At 50.5% G+C, this 18,359-nt stretch overlaps 1 protein-coding gene across 1 annotated transcript; it reads left to right on the top strand.

Moving 5' to 3' along the window:
* Positions 1-13,108: 13,108 nt before the first annotated feature.
* TFF2 (trefoil factor 2) lies at positions 13,109-16,672 on the top strand. The gene is made up of 4 exons (XM_027546856.1): positions 13,109-13,507; positions 14,151-14,300; positions 15,460-15,606; positions 16,475-16,672. The coding sequence occupies exons 1-4, from the start codon at positions 13,417-13,419 to the stop codon at positions 16,486-16,488; spliced, it is 402 nt and encodes a 133-aa protein (XP_027402657.1). The 5' UTR covers positions 13,109-13,416; the 3' UTR covers positions 16,489-16,672.
* The last annotated feature ends 1,687 nt before the right edge of the window (positions 16,673-18,359 follow it).

Here is an 18,359-nt window from a genome sequence, read left to right as displayed (position 1 = left end):
ATCACCCCTGCTGGGCTTGCCCTGTGGCTGACTGTACTGTGCTGTTTTGTATGTTTATTTGGCTTCCTTCTCCATCAGACTGTTAGCTTCTCAACAACAGCTTCTCTGTTTTCAATTTCCGGGTCCCTGTTACCCAGCACGGGGCCTGGCGTGAACTTGATCTTTGAGGGGATAAAAAGATTCCTGTCTGTGTCCCGTGCTCGCTCCAGTTTCTAGCACTCACAAACAGTGCTCAACAGATATTTACTTATCTAGCGACTAAAGTTTAATAATTGTTCATTGACATTAATGAGCACATGGGTAAATTGCCTGTGTAGGTGCAAAGTCTGTGAATCTCAGACGCTGCATTGGTCCTGAGTTTCAGGGTTTCCTTGCCAGCAAGTGAGCTCTGGGTCTCCATGGACTGCTCGTCTGATGGATGATTTAACTGGGGAAGGAAGCAAAGTGGAGGGTGGGTCATAACAGGGAAAGAGTCCGCCCATGACTTGCTTTCACCTTGTGGCCCATATCCTTTCAGAGACGTGTCAGGTGGAACCCCATCAAAGACAGAATTGCGGTCACCCCGGCATCACGGCTAAGGAGTGCAAAGATAAACACTGTTGCTTTGACAACACAGTCCGTGGAGTCCCGTGGTGCTTCCACCCTGCGCCCGTGGGGGAGGAAGGTAGGGCCTTGTCGACCCCACAGAGTCTGAATACACGGGACCATGGGACCCTAATACAAGTTGCCAGCTGTGTTTTTACCCAGAGTAATGCCTTGGGGTGACGAGGAAGATGTAGTTTTGCCTAAATCCATGTGAATCCAGGGCTGGGGGATGGAAAGATCTGAAACACCTGTTTGGTGGGACACCCTACTTTTCCTGGCTTTTCTTCACATGTCTAACCATAAATCTGTGAAGAGCTGTCCTTGGTAATGCTTCATGGCTCACTTGGGGTTGGGGGCTTGGAAAGAGTGACAATTACGATACAAAGACCATCCTTGTTTTCTAAATTTTTCTAAATTTTCCCAGTGATGTTTTTAAGTAAATTCTCTGTGATTATTTAAAAGTGAAAGAAAATACTTATTCTCACTAATCTCTTCTCTTGGACACTTCACCCTTGCAGTGTGCGAGTCTTAGATACTTTTCTGGTGGAAATGGCATTGGAGTGAGAAGGACGTCTGCCTGGTGCCAGGGGCTCAGCTCCATCGCTGGCCGGATATCTTGGGGTCCTATGAACCTGAACTCCCTGCCTGGATTGACTGCTCAGATTCTTTGTATTCCAAATTAGCCTAAAAATTAAAAGAGATGAATGTTCCTCTCTGCTTGAACTTCTTGTAAAAACGTAAACAATTTTCTCTTCTTTGAAAGAGAAATGAGATACTTGTGCCTCTGGGTTCTCGCTGTGGATTACACATTAACTCAGGCTATCTTGGGTCAGACGAGACCGTGGCTTGTAACATTGTTAGGTGGTCTCGGTGGACGTCAGTCATCGGGGTCTGTGCACCAGACCATCAGGTTAAAAAGCCTCAGAGAATCAACGTGAGCCCACACCCTTGTCAAATCATGAAAACAGGCTCCAATTCTATCACATTCTTTGCATATTCATTGTGGTAACAAAAATTGCCTTGCAATTTCTTCACGTCCCTCACACGGAAACTGACTTAGGAGATAAAACCCACAGCCAAGTGCCTGAACATACTCATAATAAAAACAATTGAGGAGGACAGCATGAGTTGACCCCTTGAGGAAACTCCCCCACCCACCTGGCTCCCCAAACTTGAGCTCCGAGTTGGAAAATAGGACAAAAGGGAAGGGTCGAGAGTCCCCAGTGACCCCTCATCACCGACATAAGCAAGATAGAAGGGAGCCAATCGGACCTGACTGGACCTGAGCAGACGCGCCCACCCAGGTGGGCAGTGCTGCCTGAGCAGCCTCTGGTGCCCCCAGCCCCACTTGCTCAGTGGGAAGAAGAAAAACACCCCCCACCTCCCATCCACCCTGGGCAGTCAGCCCTGCTCCAGGGAGCTCAGCCCAGCCAGTCCCGCTCCTGGACACCTCCCCTCCCAGGAGCTTGATCCTGGGGTCCCGGGAGCCCTGGGAGCACTCTGGCCCTCCACAGCCAGCTGGTTCCCGGGAAGTAGGGGCAGTGCTCTTGGCGTGACTAGTTGTTTTCAAATTTACCAGAAGAGCTGTCGCCCATCCTCAGCCCTGGCCACCAGGGCAAGCAAGCACAGATGTCCTGGGGCCAGGACACTCGTGAAACAGTCAAGGTGGGGCCCCCAGCACATGCACCCATCAGCAGGCGTGTGCCTGTGTGCCGTGAGGATCACTGTAGCCTTCCTTCACTGGAGAACGTGCAGAAACATGTTGGCTGTTTTTCCTTTTAATCTGTAGCATCTCTGGTCTTTTTCAACATCTTTGCCTGCTGCTGCTGCTGCTGCTAAGTCGCTTCTTTGCCTGCTAGCAAGAGGTAAAAACCAACTAATCAGTTGGCCCCTTTGGAAATGCAGTGTGTGATTGTAAATTATGCAGCTTCTGTAGGTAATACTGCGGTCCCTGGGGGTGAATAGCCAGTCTCCTCCTCCTCTCCCTCCCCCACTTTCCTGCCCCTCTTTAGAGTTGAGTGGATGATGGGGAGTGGACCAAGCACCCACAGCTGTGGAGTGAGGGAGTCTTTTGGGTTTCCACTGGCCTATCTGGGACCTCGTCAGACCCTTCTTGAGGCCCAGCTGGTCCGCCCCAGCTCCTTGTGCTCCCTACATCCCCCAGCCCCTGAGAGAAGGGCTTTCTCCCAGGACACAGCAGGCCCATTGCCCCGTGACTACTATCCATTATTTCCCTCTTTCTTCCCTGACCTCACCCTATAAAGAACGATGGAAAGACTCACTTTCCCAACCTTTCTTTCAGTTAGAAGCAGGGCTCCTTTCTGGCCCATGAAGCAAAAGGGGGCTCTGGGGAAAGGCTTTACCCCTTGGTGAGAGGAGAGCTCCCTCTAGCTGTCCTGGACAGCCTCTGCAGCCTGTCTTTGGATGCTGTGTGATATGAGGGTGTGATGCAATGCTTCAGGCAGCCATTCTGTGATAATGAGGAAAAGTCACAGGACTGGAAACTTGTTATCCCTGAAATGCTGACTTGGCCCCAGCATCACCCATCCACAGACTTCATGTTAAGTAAATCTGAATAGTCTTATGGATTAAACCAACGCTGGTTGAGTATTCTCTTCCTTGTCAGTGCTTTACCAAGACCTGTGTATTCCCTGTACCTTACAGCAATGAGCCTTCATCCCAGATACCATGGATAGAGGCAAATTCTCACCAAAGGTAAATGTCCTCATCCAGTCCTTCAGCCTGGGTTCTTCTTCTATTAAAGGAACGTGGGCAATCCGCTCTCTCCAGCACATCTAGTGTTTCATTAACTTTTCATTGAACCATCTGCCTGTCTCAGGCTCTCATGAGGAACCTTAGGCTCAGAATCAGGAGTGATCAGGAGCAAAGGGAGATGCGTGTGAGGAGAAATTAAAGGCATTTCTTTAGTTTTCAAAGCAAACCCCACTACAAATGTTATCTCACTCTGATCTTCATCCCCGTTTTGGAAGCTGAGAAACATTTAATAACTCGCCCAAGTGAGCAGACACACAGATCAGACTGGCACATCAGATTCTTATAAAATGGAGAGCCTCCTGAATCCAAGTTTACTAATTTCAAAGATGTAATGAATAGAGAGCCAAGAATGGGGCCTGGGACATGACCTGGGCACACTCCTTTCCCCAGGCACAGCACCGTGTGGGTTGCACCACTTTCCAGGGGGCCGTGATGCACAGATTGGGGGTCCTTGACCCTAAGTGCTCCTGCAGTCAGGATTTCCGGCAGGAAAGTGCCTTCCTTCTGGCATATACGCCAGACTGTGGAGCAGAGGCCAGGTGATAGGAGGCCAGCTGGGTCTCCTGCCCGCTGAGGAAGTGAATGACGGAGGGCTAGTGCCTTCAACCACCACCCCCGTCCACTCCCACCATGTTACACAGAAAAAACCTGAGGTCTGTGAGCCACGATGGCTGGACCCTTCCTCTGGTGTCTGCCTGCATGGATGTGTGATTTCGAGGCTCTATCATCTGGACACCAAGCCTCTCTGGCTCACCAGTGTGAGGAAGACAAAGTGGGGGACTCCTGCAGAGGCACCCCCACAGGGCCCAGCCCCATGCACGGGCAGGAAAGAGGATTCCACTTGGCTCCTGTCACACTGTCCTCCCCAAGAATCACAAAATCCATAAGAATTCTGACAGTGGAGGCAGCTGATGGAGGCAGCTGAGAGCAGGCACCCAGACAGCACATCGGGAGGACCTGTCAGAATAGACGCAGGATGCTCTGGGAAACCAGGTGTCCTTAGAAGGTGATCAAGCCCATGCCTGCCTGTGCTGTCCAGCCTCTGCTGTCCGGGAGGTCCCAGTGTGTCCAGTGCTCAGTGAGGCTGTGCAAGGAGGGAGGCAGGAGCTGAGGTGTCACGTGTTTCCTATGTTCATAGCCAGGATGGGGGAGACGAGGGAGGAGATGGGGGGTGGGGGGCAGAACAGGATGAGGTCCCATGAGAGTGAAATATCTTCTCACCACTGCAAAGGATTGTAAAGAAGTGACCACAACTCACAGGGATCGGCCTGCCCCTGTGACCCCTCCCATCATGGTCCCCCATCATCTGCCTCTCCTATCATGCACCCACCTGCACACTCCGCCCCATGAAGGTGATTGGTTGGTCCCAGGGAGGGAAGTCTGGGTTTCCCGGGAGCCTGGGCCACTGCCCCGCCCCACACCTTGCTGCAGCCAGGAGTCCACGGCCAGGGAAGCAGAGCTGACAGCAGGTCTTAGGAGCAATGGGCGCCTTCTCACAGCCAATGTGGAGGCCTTGAAGCATCCGGTGGTGGTGGGAAAAGTGCAGGCTGCTTGATAAAGTGCCTGAATGAAAACAGCCCTGCTGATAAGGCACGAGGAGCCTTTAACAGTTTGGGGACCTTCTCACATGCATGCACACACGCATGTGTGCACACATACAGACACAGAAACACACAGCTTTAAAAGGGTCTGTGCGCCTCCCGCCCCCAACCTTGGACACTGGTTGGGGACAAGCTCTCTGCGCCTCAGACCCACTGGATTTCTGCCAGAGGAGGGAAGGCCACCTTACTATTTTCTACATCTGAACACGTCACTTGTTAGTGGGAAGTTTTATGTTTTCTCTTTGTTTTTCAAGATAGGCCTTCAACTCGAGAACAGTACAACGGAATGATGTGTCTGTGTAGTTTTCTTGGCTTTTGCACATGTGAAACTATGAGGCTAACTGGCCGATCAGCACGGCTCAGTGACATCCTATATGCTGCCCTTTCCCTCCATCCTGGAAACCGCCAACTCGGGGAACTTTCTAGAACTTTCCATGTCCTTGAAGAGCTTCGGATGAAAGTTTAGGAAGTCTCTCATGGGAGAGATTCATGTTTGGTGGGGGGAAGTTGGGGGTCTTCTGGTGGACAACTGGGGTGGGCAGGGGTCATCTCTGTCAGTGGCATGGGTAACAGTGTATAACCCAGGAGCCCATGAGAGGACATCTTTCCACACAGCCTGAGGGGCCAGGCAGGGAAGGCAGGGATGCAAGTCCTCACTCCCGGGACTGGCTGTGCCCCCAGCCTGAGGTTCCAGTAACACCTGAAGCCATGTGATACCCCCTCCCCATTCCTCATCAGCTCGCATTGGTGTCCTCGTTGGCTGCCAAGCAAAATACCACAGATGGGGCGGTATAAACAGCAGACATTATTCTCAAAGTTCTAGAGACTGGAGGTGCAAGGTCAAGGTGTGGGCAGCGTCGATTTCTCCTGAGGGCTTCCTCCTTGTCATGTAGACGGCCGTCTTCACTCTTCGTCGCCTGTGTGAGTCTGTGTCCCAATCTCCTCCTCTTTCTAGAAGGACACCAGTCCTCTTGGATCAAGGTCCACCCCACTGGCTTCATTTTAACTTAGTTACCGTTCAGAGACTCCATCTCCAAATAAGATCATGTTATGAGCTCCTGGGGTAACCCCAGGACCTAATGGACTTCCATGTGTGACTTTAGGGGAGATAATTCAACCCAGAACAGTTGGTGTCTCTTGCAACCAAGGAACCCCAGTCAATGCAAATTACCAAAGGGCAGGGGTCATGACTGTTTGCTCTTAGGACTAGCCGGTTCTGTCCAGGTGGTAAGAAATCAAAAGGACTACATGAGCCTGAGAACATGTCGAGTACAGACAGTGAGCAAACCCAGAGACAGTGAGACGTGGGTGACACTCATACGGTGTGGTGTTGTTCAGTCATTAAGTTGTGTCCAACTCTGTGCGACCCTGTGGACTGTAGCCTGCCAGGCTCCTCTGTCCGTGTGATTTCCCGGCAAGAATACCGGAGCGGGTTGCCATTTCCTTCTCCAGGGGAACTTCCCCACTTGGGGATCGAACCTGCCTCTCCTGCAGGCAGATTCTTTACCACTGAGCCACCAGGGTGACCACAAAGGGCAAAGGACATACAATGTGTTAAGAACAGTGAGGGAGTGGGTCACACATGGATGTGTTACTTGACAAAGAGGACGCAACGGGAAGAATGTCATCACAGGTGGGACCGGACCCAGCCTATCAGAAGCCGGCCACTCATCTCCAGGCTGACTGCTCCATCATCCCTGATCAAGTTCCCATTGGTGACCCTTGTGCTGGTCCAATTCAAGGCCCCGTGTGTCACCCCAGAAACACAGACTAACATCACGGCTGCTCTGTGGGTCACTGGGGGTGCAGCTGGGCCAGCACTGCTTGCCCAGAGTCTCTCCACTAGAGCCTGAGTGTGGTGGCCCTGCCCATGTCCTGGCCCCTTGCTCAGAGCCCAGTTCTGGTCCTTGTCACCACGTACTGATGGGAAGTCCAAGAGAGGAATAGGACATCTCAGGACTTGGGATCCAGTCTTTCCACCCACTTGCACCCCATGCAAAGTGCAAACCTGCCACCTCTGCCCCTCATTTTTCGCCATGTGCTGGAGACTGATTTACTAAAACGCATGGGTCAAACACCACAACTGGGTCTGTGAGCCTTCCCACCTTGCGGCTGGCTGTGTGCATGGAGGTTATCGCTGCTGCCAGATGATTGCCCTCGCAACAACAGGCTTCTGTTCAGAATATGTTGAACTAAGGATCAGACCAGGAACCAACTGCTGAGGCCAAGTTGTGGCTTCAGATTCTATTTGTAGGGTCACTGGGAAGGGTCCTGTTAGCTTAAGGAAACTCCCTCACCTTTCTTTGTGTATGTGGGCAGGGACAGTTTGTGGAAATATTCAGAGCTTGTGAACCCGATAGGGATAATCACCCAAGAAGAGACACGTCCCAGGCCAATCCCAGCACAGGGACTTAATGGAAGGGTTCAAACAGTCACTGGTTTAAAGGTCTGAGCAGGCACATCATAGATATACATAGAAAAAATTAATAGAATAATTTTAAAGATATTTCTTAATTGTGCTCAGCTCTTAATATTGCCCCAAGCTGGACATTTTGGGGTTAGCAAACCAATTAAATTAGGAAAAACCAGACATACTCACATATATATATGTAGCATATATATGTGGTACAGTGAGGTTTGAAAGTGTTATTCACTCGGTCATGTCCAACTCTTTGCAGCACCATGGACTGTAGCCCGCCAGGCTCCTCAGTCTACGGGAATTCTCCAGGCAAAAATATTAGAGTGGGTTGCCATTCCTTTCTCCAGGGAATCTTCCCAACCCTGGGATCAAGCCTGGGTCTCCTGCATTGTAGGCAGATTCTTTACCATCCGAGCTACCAGGGAAGCTTAGTAAACATATAAGTAGGGAACCTCTATGCTGAAGGCAAATATTGGTGGGACTTTCTACATTTAATCTGATCTTGTACATCAGTGGAGAAGGAAATGGCAACCCACTCTAGTATTCTTGACTGGAGAATCCCAGGGACGGAGGAGGCTGGTAGGCTGCCGTCTATGGGGTCGCACAGAGTCGGACACGACTGAAGTGACTTAGCAGCAGCAGCAGCACATCAGTGTGGCAAACTCAGAAGGGCTGAGGGTTCACCTTATTTGCAGGTTAATGGCTTCATGGGTGCTGGCAGAGGACAGGAGACTCTTGGGAGAGATACACACCTCACTACACTGCGTAGCTAGCAATGTAAGCAGCAGCACGTTTGGTTCCCTTGTCCCCACGTCCTCCAGGGGTGACACAGATGAGCTCAGATGGACGTCAGCACACACGGAGTCGCATTGCAGGGGAGGAAGCCTGGCCTCTCCTGGAGCTCAGATGGCACTAGTGGCAAAGAACCTGCCTGCTATTGCAGGAGACACAGACAAACAGGTTCTATCCCTGGATCGAAAAGATCCCCTGGAGAAGGAAATGGCAACCCACTCCAGTATTCTTGCCTGGAAAATTCCAGAGGGGCCTAGTGGGCTTACAGTCCATGGGGACGTGACTAAGCGAGTAAGCACACGTGTACGCAAGCTTGCCTGCCCGCTGCTCCAGAGGGAGATACCTTATAAATGCTCCAAGGTTGTTGCCACACCACCATCCTTGCAAAGACAGCCTGGAAGAGAGGAGAGTTTGGATCGCCCCCTATTCATCTCACTGGGGAGGGGGGGATTTCCACCCAAGGCTACAAGGATGGTGAGACCCATGACACCTGACCCTGGGAAGATGGGACGATAGCAGTTTACCAGTCACATATTGCTCACCCCAGGACGGGAGGACATCCCGCCATGCAGGGCCATTGCGGGGTTGCATAAGAAACAGGAAGAACAGCAGGGGCTGCAGGAGGGGCCGTGTAGTATCAGGAGGGTGGGGTGCCCACTCATTCTTGCAGGAGGATGTGACTGGCTTGTTTGAGTAAGTCTGCAGCCTGGCAGGGAAGTGAAATCCGCTACTTGGGAATAAGCAGGAACTGTGCCCAGCCCTTGATAAGAAGGTTGTTTGGCTAAGGGGCCCTATCTGTGGGAGCCAAGTAGGGCAGAGAACTCGTGGTTAGGCCACTCGAGGCCTCTCAATTTCGCCAGATGTCAGGGCAGCACTTAACATTCAATTATAATTTTAGGTCCTAAACCATTGGGACAGTTAGTGCCTCATTCACAACATGTGGAAACATGAGAGTCTCACAGGGGATTGTCTCCTGGCAACCAGAATACTGAATATACCATTTTCCCAACAGAAGGGGGAAAAAAACACTAAGGCACATTTCTGTCGCATTTCATTTATAAAATAAAATACGATTATTTCTCTCCCCCTTTTAAAATTTATCTTTAGAGTTGTAATAAAGTGCAGGAATAAACTTTTTTTTTTTCCTTAAAAGACCAGAGAGTAAATATTTTAGGTTCCTGGGCCATACGGTGTCTGCCACAGGTAATCAACTCTGCAATTGCAGCTAGAAAGTGGACACAGACGATGTGTGAATGACTGGGTATGACTGTGTTTTAATAGAGTTTTATTTAAACACAGGCAATGAGCTCATGGGTCATCATTTGCCAACTCCTGCTATATATTTTTTTCCCTTGATATGTGGTATCCTAAATTATTTAAGTATTTTTAAGTTTTAATACTACCCAGCTCCCACTCAGATACAAAAGGGATTCAAAAAAGACATTTTGAAAGAATGTAAATCTTGGCTAAAGTCCTTCAAAGTAGTACAAGGAGGAATTCCTTTGCACAATATATTGAAAACTGCTAAGATTTATGTCCATCCAATTATACCCCCAAATATAATTCATCGAAGTCTCTAATTTCACTCCCTCCCAAACTCAGTACCATATTCTTAATAGTTGGTTTATCTATTTCTTTCTCCTCCCAACTTTGGCCACTTTATTTTAAGTAAATAAATTAAGTCTTGGGCTTTGGAAGTGTCTGTGACTTATCCACTCTATTGATCAGCACTGCCAAACTCCAGAAAATTGGAATGGTGGGGAGATAAATTGTATTAGAAACACTGAACATGCAAATGTTGGTAATAAAATTTTTCTTTTTCCCCCAATGACAGTGTAAAAGTGAGATGTTATCCTAGTCAGCAACATCGTGAGGGTTTAACCAGGCATATGAGACACTGGAGATCGTTTAATAAACCCTCATTTCAGCTCTTGTTTCACAGATGAGAAAACTAGTCCAGAGAGGAGAAGAGGCTTGCCTTACTTATTTGCACCTACCCAGGTCTAAGTATTATTTTGAGAATTTCAGGAGGAAGTTTGGGTGATCCGTGATGTTAGGTGGTGGATTCCTGCTCCCCATCTGCCGGGTGCCAGGTACCCTCACCAAGCAGGTCTAGTTTGTGCAGATTCTGGGTTAGGTTCTGGGGTTTCCAAATGAAAGAGGCGTAGGTCCCATTCTGTATGTAACCCTACACTTTCTGTGTGTTTGGGAAAACTAATTTTCCATATAGACTATAAAATGGGGCTGACCTTTTTAACTCTTCCTTTGGATTGTGCTAAGAATTAAATGAGATGTCGCATGTGAAATCATCAGAATATAAGCTGGCGCAAAATTAACCTGCAGGGTTAGCTGTTACCTTCAGTACAATGAATGAAGGAGCCGGAAAAGTAAAACTCCACTTAAAATGAAGATGTGACTGTGCGGTGAATCTAGTGAGCTTGGGGGAGGGGTGAAGGGCACCTGTCTTCTCTCAGGGAAGGAGGCCTTCCTGGATGGAGTGGCTCCTGAGTCAAGAGCTGAAGGATGGACAGGAGTTAGGAAGGCAAAGAGTAGAGGAAGAGTTTTGCAGAGAGACAATGGCATTCAGGCAAAGGGTCAGAGGTCAGGCTGCATCAAGAGGGCCAGATGCTTACATTAGGAAGGAGACCTGACAACAGAGAGGGTGGGGGCTAACAGCAGTCCAGCTCATAAAGGGTCTTGCTTTCCGTGCTCAGGAAACTCACGCTTGGGCTTTACCCTTCAGGTGGGGAGGTGTGAGGGGGTGGCAGAGGAGTGGCATATACTGACTGTCACTTTATAAAGGTAATCAAGGCAGCAGACTTATGTCTGGATGGGGACAAAGCTCTGGCTGAGCGATTAGTTAATAGACAGTTGTACAAACCAGGGGAGATATCACGAGACTAGACTGGGCTGCAAACACAAATTCCGACAGAGACCAACAGCTGCCATAGCTGAATAAATCCAGCCAGGTGGGCAGTGGCTGCAGCAGACAGGAGAACTCATGCCCTGCATCAAGAGACTACCACAGCTTCAGTCGCTTTTGGATTCCTTGGAGGATAGGTTGGCAAGTTACAGCTGCCTACAGCTTTTGTCTAAAAAATTTTTTAAAAAATTTATATTGGGTATGTTTTGTTCAGTTAGGTTGTGAATCTAGAGCCACTCTAAATATATATATATATATATATTTTTTTTTTAAGTATTTTGCCTTTATTTTTGAAGGAATTTTCCATGAGTATAGAATTCTGACTTGACAAGGTTTTCTCTTTTAGCACTTAAATATCATTTTAGCACTTAAATATCATTTTGTTGCCCTGCATATTGCATTGTTTCAGATGAGAGATCACTTGTAATTCTTAACATGCTCCCCTGATTGCGGTGTGTCTTCAGTTGCTGTAAAACTTTCTCTTTTTCTTCTTGTTTGTTTGACTTAGTTGCAGAATGCGGGATCTTTTTTAAGATGCATCTTCAAGGAGCCTAGGTGACACTGTGGCTCAAGGTCAGTGTCCAGCCTCATGTGATGGGAGTCACCCAACTCCCATCAGAGTCACCCAACACAGCTTAGAGGCTATTCTGTGGGCACAGGTCCACACTCAGGTGGGTGCCACTCACACTGTAGACATTGCATCTTCCATAATGACTTCCCCACAGGTGGAAGTAGCTTGTCTTGAAGAAAATGTGCCCTTTTCTAAAAGCAAAAAGTGCCATGTGGACGGATGGTGCCCTGGGTGGGAGCCCGAACAGCTCCACCTCCGATGGAGGCAGAAGGAGCTCCCCAAGGAGGATGCAGGCCAGAGAACAAGGGGCTGATGAGCTGTCTCTTTGGCATGGATCAGCTGGTTTCAGCAGGAATCCTGAAAAGGCCCGGATGGGACAGCGGGAAGTTGGGCCAAGAGGGAAGAGGCAGAGAGGAAAGTGGGGCTGAGAACCTGGAAGAGAAGACTCAGGGTCCTGTGTCCTGGTGGTGGTGAAGGGTGACAGAGACACAGGTGGGGAAAGGTGACTTTTTCACAGTTTGATAAGACAGAGCCCCAGGGCTGCTCGGCAAGGCTCTAGGCAGGGGTCCAATCTGTAGGCGCTGGAACTGGAGCTGGCAGAAGCCCCGAGCATGCAGGTCTGTTCTCCAGACTCGAAGACCCAGAGTTCCAGACTCCATACATCTTCAGGTTCCTGGCTGCTCAAGCCGTGCTTGACAGATTGGTGGTTCCCAGAAGTGCCCCAGTGTTGGGGCATTCATGAACTTCCTTGACCTCACCCCATCTCTCCTCTATTCCCATGGGGTGCATTCCCCCCATTTCTCTTTTGTCTCTTTGAGTCCCATTTTCAGACCCCTTCCCCTGGAGCATCTTATGTTGAGCACAGGCTGGTTCACAGGTGCCATCTTTTAGAAAACAGACAATTATCATGGAAGAAAAGAAATGGTGGCAGCAGTGGAAAAGAACCTGCCTGCCAAAGCTGGAGACTTAAGAGACAGGTTTGCTCCCTGGGTTGGGGAGATCCCCTGGAGGAAGGCATGGCAACCCACTCCAGTATTCTTGCCTGGAGAATCCCATGGATAGAGGAGCCTGGTGAGCTACAGTCTGTAAGGTTGCAGAGTCAGACATGAATGAAGTGACTTAGCATGCATGCAGGCTTGGCTGACATGAACTTGTCACTTTTACACTCATCTGAGGCTGTTCATTTTACCCTGTCAGCCTCATCTCCATGGAGATCCATCCCTTCCCCAAGACAGAGACAAGGAGATACAGACCAGGGACCAGGAGCCCTGGAGGAGGGTCTCCTGCCATCCTCCTGTTCCTGCAGAAGGGGTCTGCTCTGACAGCAGTTAGCTCATTTTCCCTGGTAGCCTTGGGCCCAGGACTTAAAAATTCCTGTGGTATTAGCCACGTGCTTTATCAGGAGAAATCCCTAACTTCTCCCTTCCTGGGTGGAACCCCACGAGCGCCCAGCACCACATGTGCTATCTTCCACGTCGGCATCCTGGCATGACCCGGCTCCCTGCCTGGGGCAGGGGCAGGGGGGTGGCCTGGCTGTGCTTGTGGGAAGCCCAGTGCTCTGCTCTGTCACCCCTACCCCCCACCACCTGCTGGCCAAGCTATCGCAACTCGTTTTCCTAACAAAGGCCTCAAATCGTTGGTGCCACAGGCAGAGAAGAGTTTATCTTGCTTGCTGAGCAAACAGAGAGAAGCTTATAAAACACCCCTGGCAGCGGGGAGTGTGCACTCTTCTGGTGGCCCTGGGGTGCAGATGAACTTGGACATGGGACCCCGAGGCACTTGGCTCCTGGCTGCGCTTCTCCTGCTGGGTCTGTGCACCCTGGCAGGGGCCCAGAAACCAGGTAAGTGGAGATTCAGGTCCCTGAGGGGATGTGGAGCATCCGAGCCAGCGAGCCTGGGAGCCTTCTAGAACCCAGAGGGTGGGGGTGGTGGGATGTGAGGTCCTTGCCTCCTGCCCCCTGGGGGTCTCCATTTGTATTAGTTTCCCTGGAAGAGAAAATGTGGATGGTGGGGAAGCAGGTGGGAAGGTGTCCTAGGACTGGGGATGCTGGCCATGCAGCTGGCTCCTACATGTGTCCACCCGCTTCCCACCATTCAGGGAGGACAGTGGGGGAGAGGGGTGAGATGTCCCAGGAGGACCCCCTTCAGGATTGGTCAGAGCAGCCTTGGGTGTGGGTGGGCCAGCTCGAGGAGGGGCTGGGTGCGAGGCCCATCAAGGTCTCCCAGAGGGTCCAACTTGCTCACTTTCATCCTGACCTTGGCCTGAGTCCATCTGTCCACCCTCTTGCCAGAAGGTTTTATTTTTAAACTAATAAAACACTTTCAGCCAAGCCCTGTCAATTCCTCTGAAGGACGCTGTGTGGTTCCAACACAAGCGCGATAAGACGGCCTTTACAAGGCTGGAGCGGAGCTGATGGAGCATCCTGGATGCGCTGGCGGGCGGGGGCACGTGTAGGGGGCTGGCTGACCTGGGCTTCTTTGCAGACGCCTGCCAGTGCTCGCGCCTGAACCCCCACAACAGGGTGAACTGCGGCTTCCCAGGCATCAGCAGTGACGACTGCTTCTCCAGAGGATGCTGCTTCGACTCCAGCGTCGCCAGGGTCCCTTGGTGTTTCAATCCCCTCCCGAAGCAAGGTAACAGGCAAGGTCCACTCCTGAGCCCCGGCCAGCAGCCCAGGACCCAGCTTCCCCAGGCTCTCTAACCACTCAGGCCAGCCCAAGGGAAGAGAAAATGCCCTCTGTCTCCTGTGTCCACATTAGATCCCGAGGGTGAGATGTTTGTCCTTTTAGGGAGACTTCAGGGGATCTGACTAGGGAGACTTCAGGGGATCCAACTGCTTGACTGTATTTGAAGGAAGAGCGAGTCTCAGGACCCTGTTGGCTATGGCTCCTGAATCAGCTTCTAAGGGACATAAAGGCATTAAAATCAGGATGTGTTATTAACATAACTGCAAACAGACCCCAAATGTTAAGAAATAAAGTTAAGGCTTCTAGAGTCATCTTTTGAGAGTGAGTTTTGTATCTGTGCATATTATCAACTTAAAAAGTCACCTGTTTCAAGGCAGGCACACAAAAAGTTCTGTCTGCAAAGCAGAGCCATTTGTGTGGAACTCAGCACCTTGGGTCCCGTCCACACCCCTCACGGGTGCTGGTCGGAGGCTCCCGGGCTGTGGGGGAAACGGAACTGACGGCGGGTGGTCGGTTTGTCTATCGCCAAGGTTCATCCAGTAGTGGGAGGGTCCTTGGGTGTCAATTCTCTGTGTTAGTATTAGTCAGTATTAGTCACTCAGTCATGTCTGACTCTGCAACCCCATGGACTGTAGCCCACCAGGCTCCTCTGTCCATGAGATCCTTCAGGCAAGAATATTGGAGTGGGTTGCCATTCCCTTCTCCAGGGGATCTTCCCAACCCAGGGATCGAACCCAGGTCTCCTGGATTGCAGGCAGATTCTTTCCCACTCAGCTACCAGGGAAGCCACTCAATTCTTGGTCAAATGCTTTATAACTTTAAAGGATCCTCCCAGGAGGTAGTGTGGGCAACTCCATTTTATAGAGCCATGTCAAGTCCAGGGAGGTGAAGCAACTTTCCCTCTGACTTGGGTATCAGGAAGAAGGGGTGGCCACCCGCTGATGCCCACCTGTAGTCCAGGGGTGACAGTCCCAGGAGCCCCTGTTGCTACCCCAAACCTGTGAGCCCAAGATGCTCCCCCAGCAGGATGGGATGGATGTGTCTGGCTAATGAACCAGCCTAACTGCATCCCCTTGTTGTCCCCAAACCCGGTGGTGCCTTGCAGAGTCGGAGGAGTGTGTCATGGAGGTCTCGGCTCGCAAGGACTGTGGCTACCCCGGCATCAGTCCTGAGGAGTGTGAGTCCCGGAAGTGCTGCTTCTCCAACACCATCCCCAAAGTGCCCTGGTGCTTCTTCCCCATCTCCGTGGAAGGTAACGTCGGAGAACACAGGGAATTGCCCAGACACAGGCAATTCTCAGGGGCAGTGGGAGCCAGGGTCGGGGAGGTCCTCAGCTCGCCAGGATGCCCGATGCCAGGCCTCCAGACCCCGGGGGTGGCCAGTTTAGGAAAAACCGTACTCGTGTGGGAGCTCACCGTTATTGTGAACCGTCTCAGAAGTCAATTCAAGAATGTTCTCAACAAGGACAGCTTTAAAAAAATAAATAAATAAACTAAGCCCTCGGGTCTTCCCACTGTGTCTTTTCTGATGGTTGTATAAAGCACCTGACCCTCAGCCACAGCCCCAGGTCCCAGCACAGTTGGCTGGTGTCACTATTTTGGGTGCTTCCAAATGCCTTGCCCTGCGCTGGGCATCATGGGTAGGATCCAGAGCAAAGCAGATGTGGTCTCTTCTGTTGCGGACCCTGATGCTCTCTCCCGTGACCATGGGTGACAGGTCCTGCCCCAGTGCCAGTCCCGGGGGGCCATCTCCTTCCTGCCACCCCCTTAGCTACAGTGTGTCCCTGACCTTGAATTCGACAAGGAAAGATCACATGTTTCCAAAGGATGGGAAGAATGCATCAGTCCTTTAGGGAAATCAGGATGTTCCAAAGAGCATGCTTTTTCTTTCAGAAGTTTCCAAGTGATTTTTTGAGTGACCTAAGGGTCTACTTGGAAAACTACCAATTATTTGAGGAGAATGGACTCCCAGAGGGCATCTGGCTGTGTCCCCGTAGGCAACTTCTTCTCCAGCAGGGATGGCTGGACTGAGAGCTGTAGTCCCAAAACCCATGGAGCCTCTTAGCCCAGATTCCAGGCTTCCTGGTACTCTTACTAACCGTCTTGTGTTTAAATTTCTAGACTGTCATTACTAAGAGGCAGTGGCTTCAGAGAACCCTCCAGGCTCCTTGGATGTGCCGAAACAGAAGAAGAAAACTCACCATCTTACAGTTTCGGATTTCATGTTTCCCCAGTTGCTGGGTTTTCGTCATCTGCTTTTTATCCCTTTCAATGGCTTCACATATGATTTCTTCAAATAAAGAAAGCCCTTAAAATCTGCTAAGTTCCATGTTGGCTTCATTGGCGCAGAGGTGGCCAAAGCTTGTGAGCATGTGTGTTTGAGAGAGAAAGTTATTGAGAGTACATACATGTGTTGTGTGTAACTTTAATATTCTTTTATCTGCTTTAAGAGCAAGAATTCATCTAATAGGTTCAGGCTACTCTGACAGTGAAAATGTATTGTATGTAAGGAACTTCGGAATCCACGATCCCTTTAAAACTCTCATACTCAATCACTGTATAAAAATTCAAAGACTTTACCTGTAAAAAATTGGCTTCTCTGGTGGCTCAGTGGTAAAGAATCCACCTGCAATGCAGGAGACAGAGGTTCGATCCCTGAGTCAGAAAGATCCCCTGGAGAAGGAAATGGCAACCACTCCAGTGTTCTTGCCTGGAGAATTCCATGGACAGAGGAGCCTGGCGGGCCATAGTCCATGGGGTTCTAAGAGTCGAACACGACTTAGCAACTAAACCACCATCACCAAATCCCTAAAAGCATATTAGAAATTACAGGCTACTCTTGGAGTAACAAATAATTTCAGATTGCAATTACAAAACTGCTTTTACAAATGTATCACTGAGTGCTTGCTTTTGAAATTCATGCAAGTCACCCTAATGCCGCTTCCAAAAGTGAGTGGGGGACTTGGGCTTCTGTGCATCCTCCCCTCGGCCTGGGAGCAAACGGCCTCAGCACTGTGCTGTAATTTGAAAGCTGTCCTGAAGAGGAAGTTTGAAACTTTCATCAAGGCTTCTATGCAGCCTATGGGAAGGTCGTGGCGTGAAAGATATTTCGGGCACCGTGGTGAAGGGGTCCTGACATTCTGCCGCGCAGCGGTGGGGGTGCAACATGAGTGATCCAAGGCCGGACTCTCTGTGGCCTACCCCTCCCCGTTCCTCCTCCCCCAGCCTGGGCCCAGTCACCCCAGAAACCCAGGGCCTCTCCTGTGTGACAGTGGCTTTGTCCTGCAAGGCGGAAATTCTAGAGTGCTTTTTCCAGGTAGAGACTTGGCTCCACATCCCCTCTCGGGACACCGATTTTGAGAAAAGGGCCCCGTTCTGCCTTAGGTCAGTGTTGCATCTATATCTTGCTAAGACACACACATAAATCCCATTAAACAGTGGCTCTGGCTGGAACGCGGGGTCTGAAACACTCAAGACAAGTGGCTCAGTGGTTGTGAATTGATTAGTCACCAGGTGACTTGTCTTCTCAACTTGTCCTCACGTGCAGTTTATGAGTCCCTGAGTCAGCCTCCCCACCTCCCCATCGCAGAGCCAAGTCAAACCCCACCATTGACGTACTGGGAAAAGGTTTGACACATGAATTACTCGTACCTACACTCCCGGACTCGGAATTGGGTGCTTCTGTTCCTGGCGCCAGGCCATCTGGGGTTTAGGATCTGGTGGAGCCTCTGCTCTCAGGCTCCTGCTCCCGGGCTGCAGGTGTTAGTCCCTCAGCTGTGTCTGCCTCTTTGCCACCCATGGACTGTAGCCCACCAGGCTCCTCTGTCCATGGGATTTCCCAGGCAAGAATACTGGAGTGGGTTCTCCTCTGGGGATCTTCCCGATCCAGGGATTGAACATGGATGTCCAGCATTACAGGCAGATTCTTTACTGTCTGAGCCACCAGGGAAGCAGGTAGAGGCGCCCTGATTCTTTCGCAGGAATCCTCTTCTCAAGCCCCATCCGC

The sequence above is a fragment of the Bos indicus x Bos taurus genome, chromosome 1 (assembly GCF_003369695.1).
Source record: "Bos indicus x Bos taurus breed Angus x Brahman F1 hybrid chromosome 1, Bos_hybrid_MaternalHap_v2.0, whole genome shotgun sequence".
Lineage (NCBI taxonomy): Eukaryota > Metazoa > Chordata > Mammalia > Artiodactyla > Bovidae > Bos > Bos indicus x Bos taurus.
The sequence above is the reverse complement of the archived record's forward strand: the minus strand, read 5'-3'. Positions and strand labels throughout refer to the sequence as shown.

Bases quoted from the DNA above. Each gene is read 5' to 3' on its own strand.
- TFF2 (XM_027546856.1), top strand. From the start codon at position 13,417: ATGAACTTGGACATGGGACCCCGAGGCACTTGGCTCCTGGCTGCGCTT. The intron at 13,508-14,150 runs GTAAGTGGAGAT...GCTTCTTTGCAG, and splicing joins GGCAGGGGCCCAGAAACCAG to ACGCCTGCCAGTGCTCGCGC. The intron at 14,301-15,459 runs GTAACAGGCAAG...GGTGCCTTGCAG, and splicing joins CAATCCCCTCCCGAAGCAAG to AGTCGGAGGAGTGTGTCATG.